Below are 17871 nucleotides of genomic sequence, written 5' to 3' on the forward strand. Positions count from 1 at the left end.
TAGTAGCAATTGACAAGTTAGGTTATGAGAGTCCTCTTCCATAGCAGTGAGTGTTTGCTAGTAGTGTGTCTGCTGTATGCTGCCACATCAAAACATTCCCAATGGAAGGGAAGCAGAAGCGTGCTGATTAAACTCTCATTCTTCTGCTCTCTCCAAGACCCAGCAGCCTTTGAAAAGGAATGTCTACTCTCCCATAGATTTCCCTGAAAAAGCTGTCTTTTGTTATTTGCTCTTAGGTTGGTTGCTCTAAGCAACTCTCTGCACTCAGAGCTGCTTAATCATGTAGAAGTTATCCAGATATCCCTGCGGAGTTACCGGAACTATTTAGAAGAAGCCTTGGGGAAACTACGAGATTCAAACGTGGACTTTCTTAAAGCTTGCAGGTATAAGGGAGAGGTGTGAGGGTGTTTATTTCTATATCAATCTCTGTTCGCCTGGCTTGTAAAGTTTTATTTCTCTCTCGCTCTCCTTGTCTCCTTACCTACATTCTGTAATTTACTGTCAAGTCAGCACAATAAAATTCAAGTTCATCCTTTAAAAAAGTATACTACTAATATTATAATAGTGTTTTCATCCCATGAAAAAATATATATAATAGGGACTGTTCAGCTAAGGATTCTTTTGAGGAGGTGGAAGAACCTAAGACAATTACTTTCCGTTCTCACCTATTGTTTTCAGATTATTTTCAGAGGGAGGTAACTTTTCTCCAGAAGAGGTGGAGTTCTTTTGTAAGCGTCTGGAGAAAGAAACAGGACGCATTGACTTCATTGAAGGCTTAATCATGATTGATATGGAGAAAATGGAGTCAAACTACTTAGAGCAAGTAGGCAGATCTTCATTCCCTTCTAGTGTTCAAATTCCTGGCTGCAGCTAGTGTAACCATTCTAATCCCCCGTGTTAATAGATTTTCATTGTGAGACACTCTTAGATTTAGTTAATGTTTGTGTGACATGAAAATCATTATATAAATGCTAAGTGCTATTATTAAATCAGACTTAAACTTGACCTTCTTAGCCTTTATCTCCTGATTTTTCGCATTTGTTTTTGAGGCTACTGAGGTTATCAACAAGTTTGAAACAAAATTCCATAATCTTGCAATGGATCGTCTCTTCATGGAGAAAATCCAGCGGTTTCTAACAAATCTACAAGTGAAAATCAAATCAGAGGTACAAATACAAATTCCAGAACTTTAGTTTGGTTCAATCTCAATCATTTATATATCTCACTTATTCTATCCAAAGGGTTTTTGGCTTGGTTTGAAGAGGCAAACACACAGATGGGACATAGGTACAGTGTTTTTATCTATTATTTAAGGACTGTTTTTTCCTCTGCCATTGCCAGCCTTGAATCTAGGGATTTAGGACCCAATCCTGCTCCTGTTGTAGTCAAGTAGGATCACGCCCTGGGTTTGCAGCACTTCACTCTAACCACCTACAACTAAATAGACCAGCTATCTGCTTGATGCAATATAGGCCATGAAAAAAGAGTTGCTGTTATGAATCATTGAATTTGGCTTCCATTTTGGGTACCAGTGATTCAATGTTTTTGTTCTTTGAAAATAAATAGTGTGCTCTTTCATGAGGATCTCTGTGCTTGCTCCCTCCTGGAGAAATCTTTTTTGATAGTTCTATAAATGTTTGAGTGTTCATTTATCTCAACTGAGTTTTCATTTCACTAACATCTGCTTCTGTTTTAGGTGGCAAACTCCAATTTACAGGCACAGACATTAAACTCCTCTTTGGAGAAATTCCTTAAGAAAATAGATGCTTGTGCTCATCCTACTGTGGATAAAGAAGTAAGTTCCAAAGACACATCACGTAGTTGTATGATGTGCATGATTGTGTGAGTCTGTTAGTATTCACTATATTCATTGTAGTCAAACTCTGCACAACAGCTTCTTGAGCAAAGAATGCCATGTCAAATTGTTTGATGTGTTCAAATGGAGACTTATTTTAGGATGAACTAATTTTCACTTATGAACAAGGTTAAATTTTAGAATGTACATAAAATTGTTTATAAAAGTCAGCAAACCTTGAAGAAAGTCAAACTTGAAGAAAGCCAGACACAAAAGTCTACTGCCACTACCCAAGGACTGTGTTAAGATCATGACTGGTGAGCAAAGGAGAATGGAATCAGAAATTAATTAACTAAAATTGGTGTGTTGGAAGGAAGTCTTAGTTGGTGAACAAAATAATGAGGGGATGGCTATTCCACCCATTATTCCCTTTGGGGTCCTTAAAAAGAGACAGGGGAGGGAATGAAGATGTCAGGATGAAGTAGAAGTAGACTGAAAGCTAATCATTATGGCTGACACTCTTATCATCTCCTATGACGCAGGGTCCACCATGATACCATTAGGCCTTCATCAACCTGATCCTGAGAGATGTCCTGGCCAGACTAGGCCAGAAAAAGGGACCCACACATCAACCCCTGGAATGTGTCATGTGTCCTTTACCTTCCCCACCTTATTTCTTCTCTTTCCTATATCTCTCTTTTTTGCCTTCTGTTTAATAAGAGTCTGGCTTAGTTGACCAAGACTATCTCTATCACAACACTGCTGTGAGCCCGTGACCAATGAGGCAGCTAAAACCAATGCCCTAAACAAGAAGTTTGCCAGGTCTTGGAGTGGCTGATGAAGCCATGTGTTTCTCTAGCAGTGAGGTTGCAGGTGAAAGTCAACACCAGAGACAGATGCTGCATTTTCTGTCTTTGTTGTCCCCTTCTGTGTGTGTTTGTTTTGTGTAGTCTTAAAGGAAACAGGACTGGATTTCAGCAACAGCAACATCAGTTCCAGACCATATCAGCTAGTTTTTTCTCTTTTCCCCAAAAAGAACAGTTATTACCATCTAAAAGGCTGTCAAACAGGAGGTTCTCACTACAAAAAACACTCTACAGTTTAAAAAAAGAATAAGGGATATTTTTAAAATGAAAACTTTTCTTACTACTTTACATTTTAAATGATTTAACTATTTTTCCTTCCTTTTTCTATATCTTTAATAAAAAGGTTGTAATGATTTTTAATTACATTTGTTGCCCTTGGCTAAGCAGGCCGAGGTCTCTGTACTCAAAACCCTGAATCATGTTAAGCTGTTTAGTGTTTTTTCAGTGACGGGGTCAGGTAACACCTTTGACTCTCAGGGTCCATTTATTCCATTGATATTAATACAACGAAGTTCCTTCTCCATGCTTCCTCCCACTACTATATCACAGCTGCTAAGAGTCATGAGAAGTTGCATTGGTAGAGACACTAAAACCACAAATCCTTCATTTTCCTGAGCAGCATGTTCACACTCAAAATTATTTTCAAAAAAGAAAAACATCAGCTTCTATAGGCAGTGAATTGATCCCCTGGTTTCCACACCTGCCTAGATACAAAAGTGATAGAACAGATTAGAAACATCTTCGACAGACAGATGTGATATGTCAACATGTTTGGTACATTCTAAATTTTCTACCATATTGAGGAAAATACTATTCATATTATCCTTGCTTTTTAACTAGGCTGTGACTTCGGAAGAACTGTATGACTTTGCCAAAACTGTGATGAAAGAACTGAAAAAAAGGAGCAAGTATCTCAATTGCCTGCTGGTAAATACGATCATCCCCTTCTGTACTGTAAGATAACATTAGCTGGAATCTCTGTATTTTATATACTCTTTGCGTTTGAATAGTAAAATTCACCCAAACTATTTTGATTACGCCTGTATTTTAAAAGGTTTTCAGAATCCATATTTTGAATTTTCATGTAAAACGTTCGTATGCTATTGAATTTCAAATGATCACAAGCTGCCCAAGAGGTGGTGATATAGGGCCCAATCTTGCAAGGTACTGAGTGCCTTCAGCCACCAATGAGGCTACCAAGTGTTGATGGTGCTCAGACTACTCCGGAGATGCTCAGCACTTTGTAGGAGATGATCCTTAATGAGAGGTTGTGCTTGTGCAGCGTGTGTGTGTTTGAGTGTGTTTTTAAAGGTTTCTTTAAGGAATTCAGATGCACTTGCTGAAGGCTTTGACTGGATAGCAGATTTTGTATCAGATGATTAATCTTCCTTATTGGTTGGTACATCATCTTTATAGAGTGTTTTATTTTGTAAACTAGAAGGCATCATTATTATTAATTATATTTATTTGAAGATTGCTTGTAATAATTATAGTAATACTTAACTCTCAACCTCTCATAGCTGCAGAAAGGGGAAAAATCAATTGGAAATGTTTCCAAGTTATAAAACTCTTTCCTCTAGCCTGTGGGGCAACAGGGTTGGTAGCCGGCACCTCCATGGAACAGTATAACTAACTGCCTGTTCTCTTTAGTAATATCTGATTTTGTTTTCCTCCACTTCCAGGACCCCATCCCAGCTCAGACAGAGTTTGCATTACGAGGTTCCATTGCAGCTGCAGTCCGATCAGAGAGTCTCAAAGAGGAGAGTAGGATGGTTATGGGGATAGACAGTGTTCCACTGTTGAATCCAAGCAGAATTGGAAAGTCAGTAATTGATGATGTAGCAGTAAGCGTCATCAAAAATTTACTCCAGTAAGTAAATGCTCTCAGTGCCTAAAGATGTTATTCCTTTAAATTATTTAATTTTTTGCTCACTGTATGTACATCTTATTGTCATGTTGTGCACAGGAGGGCAGTGCAAGCAATTCGATTTGAAATGCTTGCAAATACATATTTACTACTTGTGTTCTGGTAGCACATAAAGATCCCACTGAATTTAAATCTTCCGGGCCATTTCTGTGCCAGTGCAGGATGAAGAAGTTTATATGCAGTACTTTTTCATGTGTTTTGTCCAGTCTAGTTTTAAAAGTCCCAAGCAATGGGATTTCTGCCTCTTCTTGAGGGAGATATTTCACAACCTAAACTATCTTACTGTCACAATGGTAGTGATAGAATTTGAACATAAGAATGGCCATACTGGGTCAGACCAAAGATACATCCAGCCCAGTATCCTGTCTGCCGACAGTGGCCAATGCCAGGTACCCCAGAGGAAGTGAGCCTAACAGGTAATGATCAAGTGATCTCTCTCCTGCCGTCCATCTCCACCCTCTGACAAACAGAGGCTAGGGACACCATTCCTTATCCAGCCTGGCTAATAGCTAATGGACTTAACCTCCACGAATTTATCTAGTTCTCTTTTAAACCCTGTTATAGTCCTAGCCTTCACAACCTCCTCAGGCAAGGAGTTCCACTGGTTGACTGTGTGCTGTGTGAAGAAGAACTTCCTTTTATTTGTTTTAAACCTGCTGCCCATTAATTTCATTTGGTGGCCCCTAGTTCTTATATTATGGGAACAAGTAAATAACTTTTCCATATTCACTTTTGCCATACCACTCATGATTTTATATACTTCTATCATATCCCCCCTCAGTCTCCTCTTTTCCAAGCTGAAAAGTCCTAGCCTCTTTAATCTCTCCTCATATGGGACCCATTCCAAATCCCTAATCATTTTAGTTGCCCTTCTCTGAACCTTTTCTAATGCCAGTATAACTTTTTTAAGATGAGGAGACCACATCTGTGCGCAGTATTCAAGATGTGGGTGTACCATCGATTTATATAAGGACAATAAGATATTCTCTGTCTTTATTCTCTATCCCTTTTTTAATGATTCCTAACATCCTGTTTGCTTTTTTGACTGCCGCTGCACACTGGGTGGACGTCTGCAGAGAACTATCCACGATGACTCCAAGATCTCTCTCCTGATTAGTTGTAGCTAAATAAGCCCCCATCATATTGTATGTATAGTCGGGGTTATTTTTTCCAATGTGCATTACTTTACATTTATCCACATTAAATTTCATTTGCCATTTTGTTGCCCAATCACTTAGTTTTGTGAGATCTTTTTGAAGTTCTTCACAGTCTGCTTTGGTCTTAACTATCTTGAGCAGTTTAGTATTGTCTGCAAACTTTGCCACCTCACTGTTTACCCCTTTCTCCAGATCATTTATGAATAAGTTGAATAGGATTGGATCTAGGCCTGACTCTTGGGGAACACCACTAGTTACCCCTCTCCATTCTGAAAATTTACCATTTATTCCTACCCTTTGTTCCCTGTCTTTTAACCAGTTCTCAGTCCATGAAAGGATCTTCCCTCTTATCCCATGACAACTTAATTTACGTAAGAGCCTTTGGTGAGGGACCTTGTCAAAGGCTTTCTGGAAATCTAAGTACACTATGTCCACTGGATTCCCCTTGTCCACATGTTTATTGACCCCTTCAAGGAATTCTAATAGATTAGTAATACATGATTTCCCTTTACAGAACCCATGTTGACTTTTGCCCAACAATTTATGTTCTTCTATGTGTCTGACAATTTTATTCTTTACTATTGTTTCAACTAATTTGTCCGGTACTGATGTTAGACTTACCGGTCTGTAATTGCCGGGATCACCTCTAGAGACCTTTTTAAATATTGGCATTACATTAGCTATCTTCCAGTCATTGGGTACAGAAGCTGATTTAAAGGGCAGGTTACAAACCATAGTTAATAGTTCTACAATTTCACATTTGAGTTCTTTCAGAACTCTTGGGTGAATGCTATCTGGTCCCAGTGACTTGTTACTGTTAAATTTATCAATTAATTCCAAAACCTCCTCTAATGACACTTCAATCTGTGAGAATTCCTCAGATTTGTCACCTACAAAGGACGGCTCAGGTTTCACTAGTTCAATTAAATTTCACTAGTTCAACTAAAGTGCTGTAAAAATAGATGTTAACTGAGTACTAGTTTTCTGGCTTCAAGGGCATTGTTTGAATTAAAGGGAGATAAAATGTTACATAAAGGTAAACGTATGAGGAAAATGTATAAACATTAATGAATAATTAGACAGTGGATGGTGTGAAATGGCAAGCTCCAGCCCTTTTCAATAGCATGTTTGAATGCACACTTGTGCTTGCAAAAACTTCTAATTTTCAGGTACCCTGTCTAGCTCCCTACAGCCAGGCCCTTCTCTCTCATTTGAATTATTCTTGTGCAAATTATTGCAGTTAGACATACCTTTGTAAATTTAGCCCTAACATTAGGCAGTATCTCAGAGATTAAAGTGCTCTCAGACCATGACAACGATAGAGAACTGGTAGCTGGGTATTTAGAAGCTACATAGCTTTTAATTTTTGTTTCAGAATTCAGCAACCCAAGAAATCTCCAGAACTGCGGCATGAGAGAGATGATCGCTCACAGTCAGTAGCAGGAGGTATGCAAGCACTCCTTTTACTGCTGAAGTTCTCTTTCTTATGAATTGACAGAAATAAATATATATTTTAACTGACAACTCTTAATATGTGACTATATATTTATACCTCTGAGCAGGAATAAAGTACATATCAGCCTACTACAGGCCATGTTTTTTCTTGTTTGCATCATACATGCCAGTTGACTGGGTATGTGCGCACCAGACATCCTTTGAGATATGGAGTGCAGGGAAACATACTGGATAGCCATATCGCCTAGTGCTGTCTTGAGAGGTTGGATGAATCCTGTCCTGCTGCTTATGAGAAGGAAAGAGGCCCCCTACACACTCTTTCTTTGTCCCCAACCATATGCGCCAGTGTACAGGGGACAAAACTTATCCCTATTTCTTTATGTGAGTGCATATATACTCCCGTAGGAGAAGGCAGTGATATTCTCTCTCTATTTTTTGTTTTTGTTTTGTTTTAAATGAAGGAATATGTTGGTTTAGGTAAAGTGTAATTCCATTGAGGTTTTGAAAGTGGCAGCTCTCCATATAACTTCCATGGAGGTTAATAGGACTTTTAGAACTAAACCCCATGCAGCACTTTGAAAAGGTACCCGTGATGGAGATCCAGTGATAGAGTAATCCCTCTTCCCACATCCTTGCCTTGGTCCTAGACATGATGCAATATGAGCTTTCTCAGGCTGCCTAATCAATAATCTCCCTCTGACATGGAGAGTCCACTCTGGGCTAGCCATACCTGCTCATTTCTGAGCCTCCCTTAAGCAGACACTGCCGTTTGTGTCAAACACGTGGTAGTTTTATAAGGGGACACATTCACCAGAGACTGAGTTGAGGCCATCAAAACTCAGGTCACTTAGTACTTCAAGTTGGACTTAAACTCTGGTGTGAAAAGTGAAAGCTGAGAGCTGTAGCCAGAGAAGAACCCAACCTCTTATGAAAGAAGCATCTAATCAGGCAGGGACAAATTGGTTTGGATGAGACAAAAATATGCTCATATCTTCATCCAAACCTTTCTGAGGTTCAGAAACTGTTTGCTTAACTACTCTGTATGTTTTCCACTTGCTTTTATTCCTAATTTAGTTCAGGACCTGAAGTGGAAATACCAAAAAACAGTAAAGCAGACTATTCTCTTGTGGCTGGATTGTGCCCTTGTCTTAAATGGCCCTGCAAGGGAATGAAACCCCTGAGCCCTTTCTCACCTTGTGAGATATACCTGGATCTTGTGCCTGCATCTGGTGCAGAGAGCAGCTCCTAGTTTCTAGATTCTCTTCCCATGAACATATAGATGGGATGGGGCTGGAGGGAAGCCAGGAATGGCAGAGGCTCATACCGCTTCCCTACCCAAAGGTGATGCAAGGAGCCCTTCCCTGGGCACCTGCTGGGACAGCACACCTACATCCTGCATAGATTAGCACCTAGACTTCTGGGTGCTGAATCCAATTTAGAAACATCTTGATGTTTTCTCTTCACTAGTGTCAATTAATGTTAGGAGTACTCAGCATGGAAATGAAAACACATGCTGTATAAATGTATAGAAATTACTTTGAATTTGGCTTACAGAATTTATTTCCTCTTTCCTTATAAGCGATTTATCAACCCGTTTATCAACCCATTTATCAGCCGATTTATCAAGCAACTTATCAGGCTCCCACAGCACAGAGAGGTTCTGTTTCAATTCTGCATGCTGAAAGTCCCCAGAACTCTGTTCCTTATGGCAATTTATCTGTAGGACCCAAGATGTCTACCTCTGTAAACAAAAAGTTCTCAGTGGGGAGGTAAGGACTATGGAAAGAGAAACTCCAGTATCTTGTGTATGTGTTTTTGTGTCTACTTCCCTCTAACACTAGCCTGCTTTCCATCCTCCCACACATTCTCACTACCGTTGGTGTGAGCCTTTTCCACAGTGGTGCCTACCATCTGGAACAGCTGCGCTGTGTGTTTGTGCCTTATCAGCTCGCTCTCATTTCAAATCACATCTCAAACCTCACCTCAACCTATTAATTTCTCTCTCTCTCTCTCCTATTTCAGTTAATACAAAGTGTTTTGGGATGCAGGTTGATGCTATACAAAGTTGTGTGTATGTAATATAAAAACAGAGTGTAATTTCCAAATATATGGATGTGTGTGTATATTATTGATAGCACAGACAGCACAGGTATCGTAATTTTCAAATGTGGGTGCCTAAACTGGATGTCCTATTTTGGAAACTCAACTTGGCTCTTAAACACATTAAATGGGCATTTTTGTGGCTAGATGCTAATCTGTATGCAGTGTAGTTGTTGTGATGTTGATCGCAGGATATTAGCGAGATAAGGTGGGTGAGGTAATATCTTGTATTGGATCATCTGTTCTAAAAGAAGGTCAGGAAAGGGAGGATCTGGAAGGCCCATAGGAAGCCGAATCCTGAGAACGTCTCTATCAGATGATAATTTTCATGTCATATAAATGTGGGGCATGAAAATCTTCACAGCTTTTTTTTGTAATTTGATAACGTTTATATGACTGTAGTATCATAAACAACTGGCTGGGAGGGAGGGGAGGGAGAGACAATGTATTAAAAGTCTGAATTCTTTTGAATAAAGTAGAAAATCTTTGCCTTTTTCAGCATACAAAAATACTCGAGATCAGGTCGAATTGACAAGAAGTTCCACATCTTTGGAGAGAAGCCTAAAGAATCTGAGTAAGTTTGCTCTGTATTTCCTAAAGTATTGATCCAATGCACAGTTAAATTGCTATTTTTGTAAAGCTAGATAAGACAATTGTACAGTCTTAATGACAATGGAATAAACGTGAAGTGTTAATTATAGATGTGGTTGTTTTATATCCTTTGATGCATTGGATAAAAAGGGGTGGGACACAAAAGGAGAAGGAGTGGAAACCTGTCAAAAAGCATAATGATGGAAGCTATAGAACTATATTATGTATGCCCCTTAGCATAGAAATTTAGCTGGTTTGCCTTTTTTCTTATGCTACACCTAATATTTTCTGCATGGGCTTTTGTATGTGCATTTTACTCTTGTCTTTGCTTGCTTTGAAGAGGAGCTGTACCAAGAGGGATGGGATCATCTTAGGCATTCTTACAGCAACATGTACAAATATATGTTATTTACATTGTAGTTATGATTTATTTTAATATATTTACCTCTCATATTCAATGAGATCAAATGTTTTAAAAAGTCAGAAATATTCCCAGTACCAAGTATTTTTTGCATTGTCATTGTGTTTTGGTTTCAGTCATTTTAAGGGGATTATCACCTGTATTCTCTGGGAGGGTAATGATACCTTGCTGTATCTTGCTGAGGTAAGAAAACTTTATTTTCTGCAGTCAATTTCTACTATTGCGGATTTACTCCTGTAGTAGTTTAGCAATTTGGTTCTACTATATTGCAATGGAACTCCACAATAATTTTTCTTACTTTATTAGTGCATCCAGTGTATAATAATAATACTTAATACATGCATTTGCTTTTATATCTTAAAGTTCTGTACAAACAATAACTAAACTTTATACCATCCCTGTTTAGCAGAATAGCAGGTGTGGATGAATATACATACCTCTGCCATAGTTATGTGATAGAAAGGCTTCACTACCAACACAACTCAAACCCTGTTAGTTGTAACGGGGTCAGCCGGTAGGCTCAGATTACGACAAAATGGAGGTGAAAAAGTCTTGGTCTCAGGTTTTCACAGCTTATTATAAATATACCAAAATGCCCTGCTTTTAATGGCCATAACCACATCTCAGTGTCGTGAATTCAGAGACTACAACATCACCTTAATAACAAGATGATTGGGAAAGCTGAGAGCAGAGACTGGATGTGATCTAGTTACAAGGGAAAGAGGTTTGACAAAACGCCTGATGTCTGGTAATGAATCTGCATTCTCAGCAAACATTCCCTGTCTGAGCTCAGGTCAAAGCTGCCGGTAAAGCTCAAGTGGGGGAGGATAAAGGTGGCACAGAATGAAGGGGAGGTTGAAAGACCTAAAGATCCACTGTACTGATATGTTCGCAGTAGTGGCTCTTAGATTGGACACTTTGTCAAGTCCTTTTCTTTACCTCGTCTTTACCTTCCAAAGGAGTTTTACCGAAAGGATAAGCATCAAATCACGAGGCCTGAATATCTGCAAGAGACATTTGACCATTGTGCAGAATTGTTTGGGCAGAAGCTCCTGTCTTATCAGAGCCAGACGGATGATTACCATAATTCCTGCCTAATAGGTAAAATCCTAGGACCTAATACTTTGTCATATGTATCAATTGGAATTGAAAACTGAAATGATCAGAAGTCTAGAGTTTTCTTAATTCAGTCTTGGGCCTATGCCAATGGAAGAAGAAGGAACCAGGGTAGGCTTAGTATAAATTTAAGGTCCTGTTATCATTGAAAAGGCTGGAATCTCTGCTTTCAAATTGTGCAAAGTTTTAAAGCCTAGTTATGTTTCTACTCCAGTCAGTGGCAATACTGTCATTAACTTCTGTGGGACCAGAATTGGGCCAATTACCTGTAACTGGGGTGCTGTCAGTTACTAAAATTTATGTGAGAAAGACCATTGCAAAGATATTTAATTGAAAGTCCCGTACAAATGCTTCAGGACTTGTGTGTGTCGTCAACCACTGGTCCTGGGCCAGTGGACACAAAGAGGAATGTGTGTGAAAGAAAATTCCAGTCACTTTTGGCACTTATACTATACATTAGTATAAGTTTTCTTTGTTTGTTTTCTGGTTCCTTGACATCAATGTCTTTATGTGACACAAACCTTCCTGTGGCTGCCTTTTCCACCAGAGTTCTGGGATCAGTTGAAGTTGTTTGAAGAACAACTCCCTCATGTCTCCCATCTGGTTATCGACAGCCTTCTTAAAGAGCATGAGCAGCAGCTCAGACACTCCACTGATCAGATCCGGCAACTCTTCAGAGAACAGCTGGAAGAATGGGACAATGCAAAGGTATGGTTTATGGGCATGCTGGAATACCTCCGGTATAAAGTATCCGCTGTCTGACAGAACATGTTATTGTCATTTACATTAAACTCATTTGCTTGCTTACGCCACTGACTCCTAAACCACCCCCTGATTTCATTTCCGAATTTCAGTCTCATATTTTTAATTAGAATAGTTAAACTTGGAGGTAAGTTCAGGCTTTCAAAAGCATGTTATGATTTTGTTTTGTTTCCAGTATTTTTATTTGCTGTCCATATGAATCTGTTCTTTGATTTAAAAAAAATGTATTCTTGTTTTCACTATAAATATCTCTAAGTGCTGTGTGTTAAGCGGAGTGGTGATCCTTAGTTGACACTAGTACGCTTGTTTGCACTGTTCCTTTGGGAGTAGAGAATCTGGAAGTTCTGTGAATATTCAGAGGATCGGGGCTGGGCACTCCAAAGGAATGGGTGGTGGTGTGTGCCTATTGCTAACCTGTACAGCAAGAGCAAGGCCAGCGAAGGCCTGGAGGACAATGCTAGTGCTGCCAGAGGCCGGTAGAGTTAAGGGTCTGACCCACAGTAGGTACAACAAGATTTCCTCATGCTAAGGGTAGGTGATAGTGAGGTGCCTCACAACCCGGGGGACCCCTAAGAAGCGTCACAATGTCACTGATGTCTCAGGGTTCTCTGCTGGAGCCTACCTGCTTCCCTCACCCTCTGTCATCTCTCTGTCCCCACTCTGATCTATCTGGGGATTCTCTATGCAGCTTGTTGCTATTCTTTATAGGGGAATCAGCTGATCCCTGCTCAGGTGTATCTCCTTAGTAACTAGGGTTGGCTAGCCCCAAGCCTTTAGCCATTAAAGAGCATGCCACCCTGTTACAACTGATGCACAAAAGAGTTGTGTTTCTACTCATCCCTCTTTCTCTCTAGGACCCAGTCACACATTCTTTACAGAAAATGCTAGTGATGTATTTGTTTGATTAAAGGCTGAGAACAAGAACAAACTGCGTCCAGCTCTGGGGCACCCAGACAACTTACCCCAGCTGGAGGTTTTGTGCCAGGAGGAGTTAAAAAGACAAAAAGACCAAGCTGATGGGATACTCTTTAACACTCAGAAACTGCAGGTATGAGTGACATACTAGACTGTGGCTTGTTAGAACCTATTTGATTTCTTGCTCAAGGTCAGAGGTTGGAGTTTAGGATGCATTTTACCTCCCCATTAAAAGTGAACTGGAAAAGATTTTTAGTTTTAGGCAACCCCATTAAAGACAATATCTTTTGACTCTTAATTCTGTGCTGTCACCACTAGACCATGCTTTCTTCCTAAGATTGTAGTCAATCTGTTGTTTCCATGGGGTATTTATTCACAGTGCAAACTGAGGAAAGGGATGAACTTGCATTTGTCTACTCCCATAATGATAATAGTCTTGGTTCTGAAACTAGTGTTGTAGTGACGGCGTGTGAGAATGGAGTAATGGTGACATCTCCTGGTTAGCTATCTTAATAGCAGTAGGTGATGGGTGTTTTCCCTGTGGATGTTTCGGTTTTCTAACTAATCATATTGTGCAACTCTTTGGGCAGATTCTGTCTAACTACACAGATCTTCTTATGCCATTTAATAATTTACATCAATCTGATCAGTGACATGTTTGCATTAGGAGCATTCCAGAGAGGCCACTCTGTGAGCTTTTCATAAAGTGCTGCTCTGTAGCTGTTGCACAAAAGCGAGGTTGGAGAGCTGTGTAACTCTTCAGCGCTGCTCTGAAAGGAGATGAGATTCTTTGGAGGGAGAACTTTTCCCATCTCCACTCATACTCGAATCCTAACTGATAACTGTGTTCCCACAGGCCTGTGCTGCTGAGTGTGCCCAGAAATTTGTTTCTGCGCTAGCTAGCCTCACAGAAAACCTGCTTCTGGAGTTAGATGAAAGTATCACCGTTGATGATGTACAAGTAGCAAGTAAGTCAACTGAATGGAACACTTACCCAGTTCTCCACTTCCTTCTTGATGCTTTAAGTAAAATGTTGTTAAAAGGAGAAATAGAGTTCCTTCTGTAATCTTCTGCCCTATTCCTTCTAGAATTGCATATGCCTATTGCTTTTTATAGCTATATTTCATTATACCGAATAACTTGTAATGCCAAATGCTGTCATCCATTGATTTTTTTCTTATAGTGTTCCTTGTCTAAAGGTTTCAAGGGAAGTTTTATGCAATTTAAATTTAGTAAAAAGTACCCAGAGATTTGGATGGGTGCTATTCTGGTTGCTTATCAGACTAACTATCAGTAAAAGTTTAGAGTTTGTGGTTTCAGATCAAGTTCTTGAGAGCGACATATTTGCATCTCCCTTCTTCCCTGACTGACACTGTAAGGGAGGTTCTGTGCTGCGCCCCTTGGAGATGCAGCATAGACTGCACAGACCAGGGGGAGGAAGTGGTGAGAGTCCAATGGTGGTTTGTGCACTCAAGATTCTAAGTTGCCATGGGGGCTGGTACAACCCCCGGCTGCTCTAATTACAGCTGCCTCCCAGGGCCGCCTGTTAACTAGTTTGCAGCCCAGAATCTTTACCTCTGCCACCCCCTACTCTGGGTCTTGTGACCAAACCAGAATTGGCCCTTAGGATGTTCCAGCACCTCAGTCCCACCACACGGCCGTTCAGGATGCTATTCACAGGGCTCTAGGGTCAATTGGAAAACTATTTCTGTGCTCTGGTGACGAGGTTTAGGAATAGGAGACCCTTGAGTACTGTGAAGGGAAAGAATTCGGACGATCCACTGACTTCTTGCAAAGTTACCTCTTGAAAACTAAAAGTATCCAGCTTCGTGCAGTTGCTTTGCAGCAATGATATGTAGCTGGTCTTGTCTCGCTGTTACTAAGTCTGTCCTTTGCTGTGTCCCAGAAATTGAAATGCCGAAAGAGAAGATCTCCACCTTAATCCGTCGTAAACGAGCTGGGCTTTCTTTAGAGATCCATGACATTAAGCCGTTAACTGAACGTGGCAGCAGGTATCACTAGTATATATTGAATGCTTCTCTGCACATTTTCTGTCAAAAATGCTTCCGGGTACTGTCCACACAGTTTTCTACTACACTTGTTGATGTCACTACACTTGTTGAACTTCCTAAGTTCTACCCACAACAATTATGATGTTGCTTCTCTAGTAACTAATGTACTTCAGAGAGGGGGGAAATGCCGACCTCGGGACAAACCCTACCTGTTTTGATCATGTGACCACATATTAATCAATGGGATTCGCACATAACAAAAAACAAAGCATTTTTTTTGTTCTAGTTTTTTTTAATAACTAAATTCCCCACTCCCAGGCTAAGAATATGAAAGGTAAGTATTAATCTAGATTCTGCTTTTGTAAGATTTCTTTCTGGAAAAAAAAATCTGTATTTCCTCTTTAGGTATAACTAGCAGTAAAATCGTTCTACTACCTTCCTCCTCCTCCACCAAAAAGTTTTTTAAAAATTTCTTGTTTGTGGGTTTAAGGACCTGGCCAGGAATACCCAAGACCACGCTCACAGACGTTCCAGACCATATTCTCTGCAGAGAAACTGCCTCTGTGACAACAGCCAAAACTACTCTGGGTCATGTTTCAGCAGAAGAAGCAAGAGATGCAGCCTATGTGGTTTGTGTGGGAGAGAGGTGTAATTTCAGGGGGCTATCAGAGAAGAAAATGTACCTGCTCATACAACCAAGGCACACTGCGAGTCTTTTCAAAGATTATAGTCAAAATCAGTGACTAGAAATCCCCCTTCATTTCTGTTTCTTTATGATGGTGACAAAAGTAGAAAGTGCTTGAGTGATTTCTGCTGAGAGCCTTTTCCATCAGGCACTTCCCCACTTTTCAATAGGACAAAACAATGAATGGTGCCAGAACAGATGATCACTGATGTATGTCAATAGAATTGCAGTTTGGACAGTAACTGTGTTGTCAGGATTTCTCCCTCATGCTGTTTCAATATAGCACTCATTTCTCTTCCCAAAGTCTGCAATTTCAGTCTTGGATCACAAGACTAATTCTCCCTTGGAGTGGAATGGGTGGTAAGATCCATTCCCATTTCCATCCTAAATCCTGAGTCATCTCGGATTTCTCTTTCTGCCACTAGTACCATCACCCTCTCGTCACTTTGGCCAGTAGGAAAAATGAACAGATTCTATTCCAGATTACTTCAAAGCCCTCCAACTCACATTGCAGATAGCTCAAAGAACAGCAAAATCAGCAGCAGGGGAAAGGTGCTTTAAGTCCTCATGGGAATAAAAGATCAACGTGGCTGGGCCAGTTCTGGAAGTGACTTTATTTCAACAATCATTTGTATGGAGAGTACAAAATATATATATATTACGGCAGAGGTAGCAAGACCATAAAACGGTGTCAGTTTTATATATGTAGTAATGATAATGAAGCACTTGCCTCAAAACACTCCTGTGAGGTAGGCATGGTGTATGCATAGATGTGTCTGAGTAATATTAATCAATGTATATATCATATAGTACATACATACTGCAATATATTTTGGTAAGGCAAAATGAAACAATGAAGTGTAGGTTCAAGAAAACCGTTTTTTCATTTTTAGAACAAGAACTCATTTGTTTGGTCTGGAGGTTTTAATGATGGTAGAAGGTTCACAACTTCCCCATCCTGTCTAGGTGATGTACCTCCGAGCAGCTTCATCACACAGTTTAGCTCGTCTCTCTGCCTTAGCGAGTTCTAGGACAAAAGTAGATTTGAGACTTAGAGCCCTTCCCCCTTCTAGAACAAGTAGATCTTTACTCATAGGAACTCACTGAGGTGGGCTAGAGCATCTAACATTGTAACCCAATGTATACTTAAAAGCAAAACTTAAATATTTATTTTGTTTGTTTCAGTAGCCATTAAATAAAGGAAAGAAAAGAAGGCAATGAATAATTAAATAGCTGTATAACTCTGTTGTCAAATATGGAAAATAAGTGGCCAGTGCACAAATCATTTGACACAGCAGGGCAGGGCATGGAGTTAGAAACTAAAAGAAATGGCAGGTACACCTCTACCCCAATATAACACGACCCGATATAACACGAATTCAGATATAATGGGGTAAAGCAGTGCTCCGGGGTGGCAGGGCTGCGCACTCCGGTGGATCAAAGCAAGTTCAATATAACGCGGTTTCACCTATAATGCGGTAAGATTTTTTGGTTGCCGAGGACAGCGTTCTATCGAGGTAGAGGTGTATATCTGATCTTAACCAGTTTCTTCTTTTTGGTTATTTGTTCAGAAATATAAGCATAAGCTGGAAGAGGAGTTTGCGAAGATTAAGGAGGAAAAGACAGCCCAGTTAATGAAGGCTCAACGCTGGGAGGGTTGGTGGAAACAATCCGTTCAGAAGATAAAGCAGCTGTATGCTTGAACCTCGTGTTACATATACATCTGTGTTAATAATATATCAGTGACTTTGTTCTACAAATAAAACTTTATACTTTACTTTATTAGAGGAAAAAGTTTGATCGTCCTGTTACTTTCCTAGACTAATTGGTGAATGTCTGTAAATGGTCCATGGAGAGTCCGTCTTTGCTGACTGGTCTATGTCCAAAGTTGATTCTGTCGTGAGAATAATTAGTTGTTCTTGTGACTCTTTATAACAGCCACTAACAGATGGAGGTTAGGAAGAAATTTCTCTTATAGACTAGTTACTTTGTATTGTCCACTATTGGATTACTTGAACCTTACTCTGAGGCATTTAGTACTGGCCAGTGTCAGAGACCAGATGCTGTAT

General features: G+C 39.9%; 1 protein-coding gene across 4 annotated transcripts in view; it reads left to right on the plus strand.

Annotated features, from left to right (window-relative positions):
- Positions 1-17584, plus strand: part of CCDC180 (coiled-coil domain containing 180) — a 46002-nt gene extending 28418 nt beyond the window's left edge. For all 4 annotated transcript variants that reach the window (XM_054007863.1, XM_054007866.1, XM_054007864.1 and 1 more), the window contains 17 exons: positions 237-383; positions 679-823; positions 1050-1166; positions 1697-1795; positions 3502-3588; positions 4344-4531; positions 7121-7191; positions 8780-8969; positions 9800-9874; positions 10429-10495; positions 11272-11413; positions 11976-12136; positions 13101-13238; positions 13962-14073; positions 15012-15117; positions 15608-15746; positions 17374-17584. In XM_054007863.1, coding sequence (XP_053863838.1) covers positions 237-383; positions 679-823; positions 1050-1166; positions 1697-1795; positions 3502-3588; positions 4344-4531; positions 7121-7191; positions 8780-8969; positions 9800-9874; positions 10429-10495; positions 11272-11413; positions 11976-12136; positions 13101-13238; positions 13962-14073; positions 15012-15117; positions 15608-15746; positions 17374-17505 — 2116 coding nt within the window. In that variant the 3' untranslated portion in view covers positions 17506-17584. The remainder of the gene's footprint in view (positions 1-236; positions 384-678; positions 824-1049; positions 1167-1696; positions 1796-3501; positions 3589-4343; positions 4532-7120; positions 7192-8779; positions 8970-9799; positions 9875-10428; positions 10496-11271; positions 11414-11975; positions 12137-13100; positions 13239-13961; positions 14074-15011; positions 15118-15607; positions 15747-17373) is intronic.
- Positions 17585-17871: the final 287 nt, after the last annotated feature.

This window comes from Malaclemys terrapin, chromosome 17 (assembly GCF_027887155.1).
Source record: "Malaclemys terrapin pileata isolate rMalTer1 chromosome 17, rMalTer1.hap1, whole genome shotgun sequence".
NCBI lineage: Eukaryota > Metazoa > Chordata > Testudines > Emydidae > Malaclemys > Malaclemys terrapin.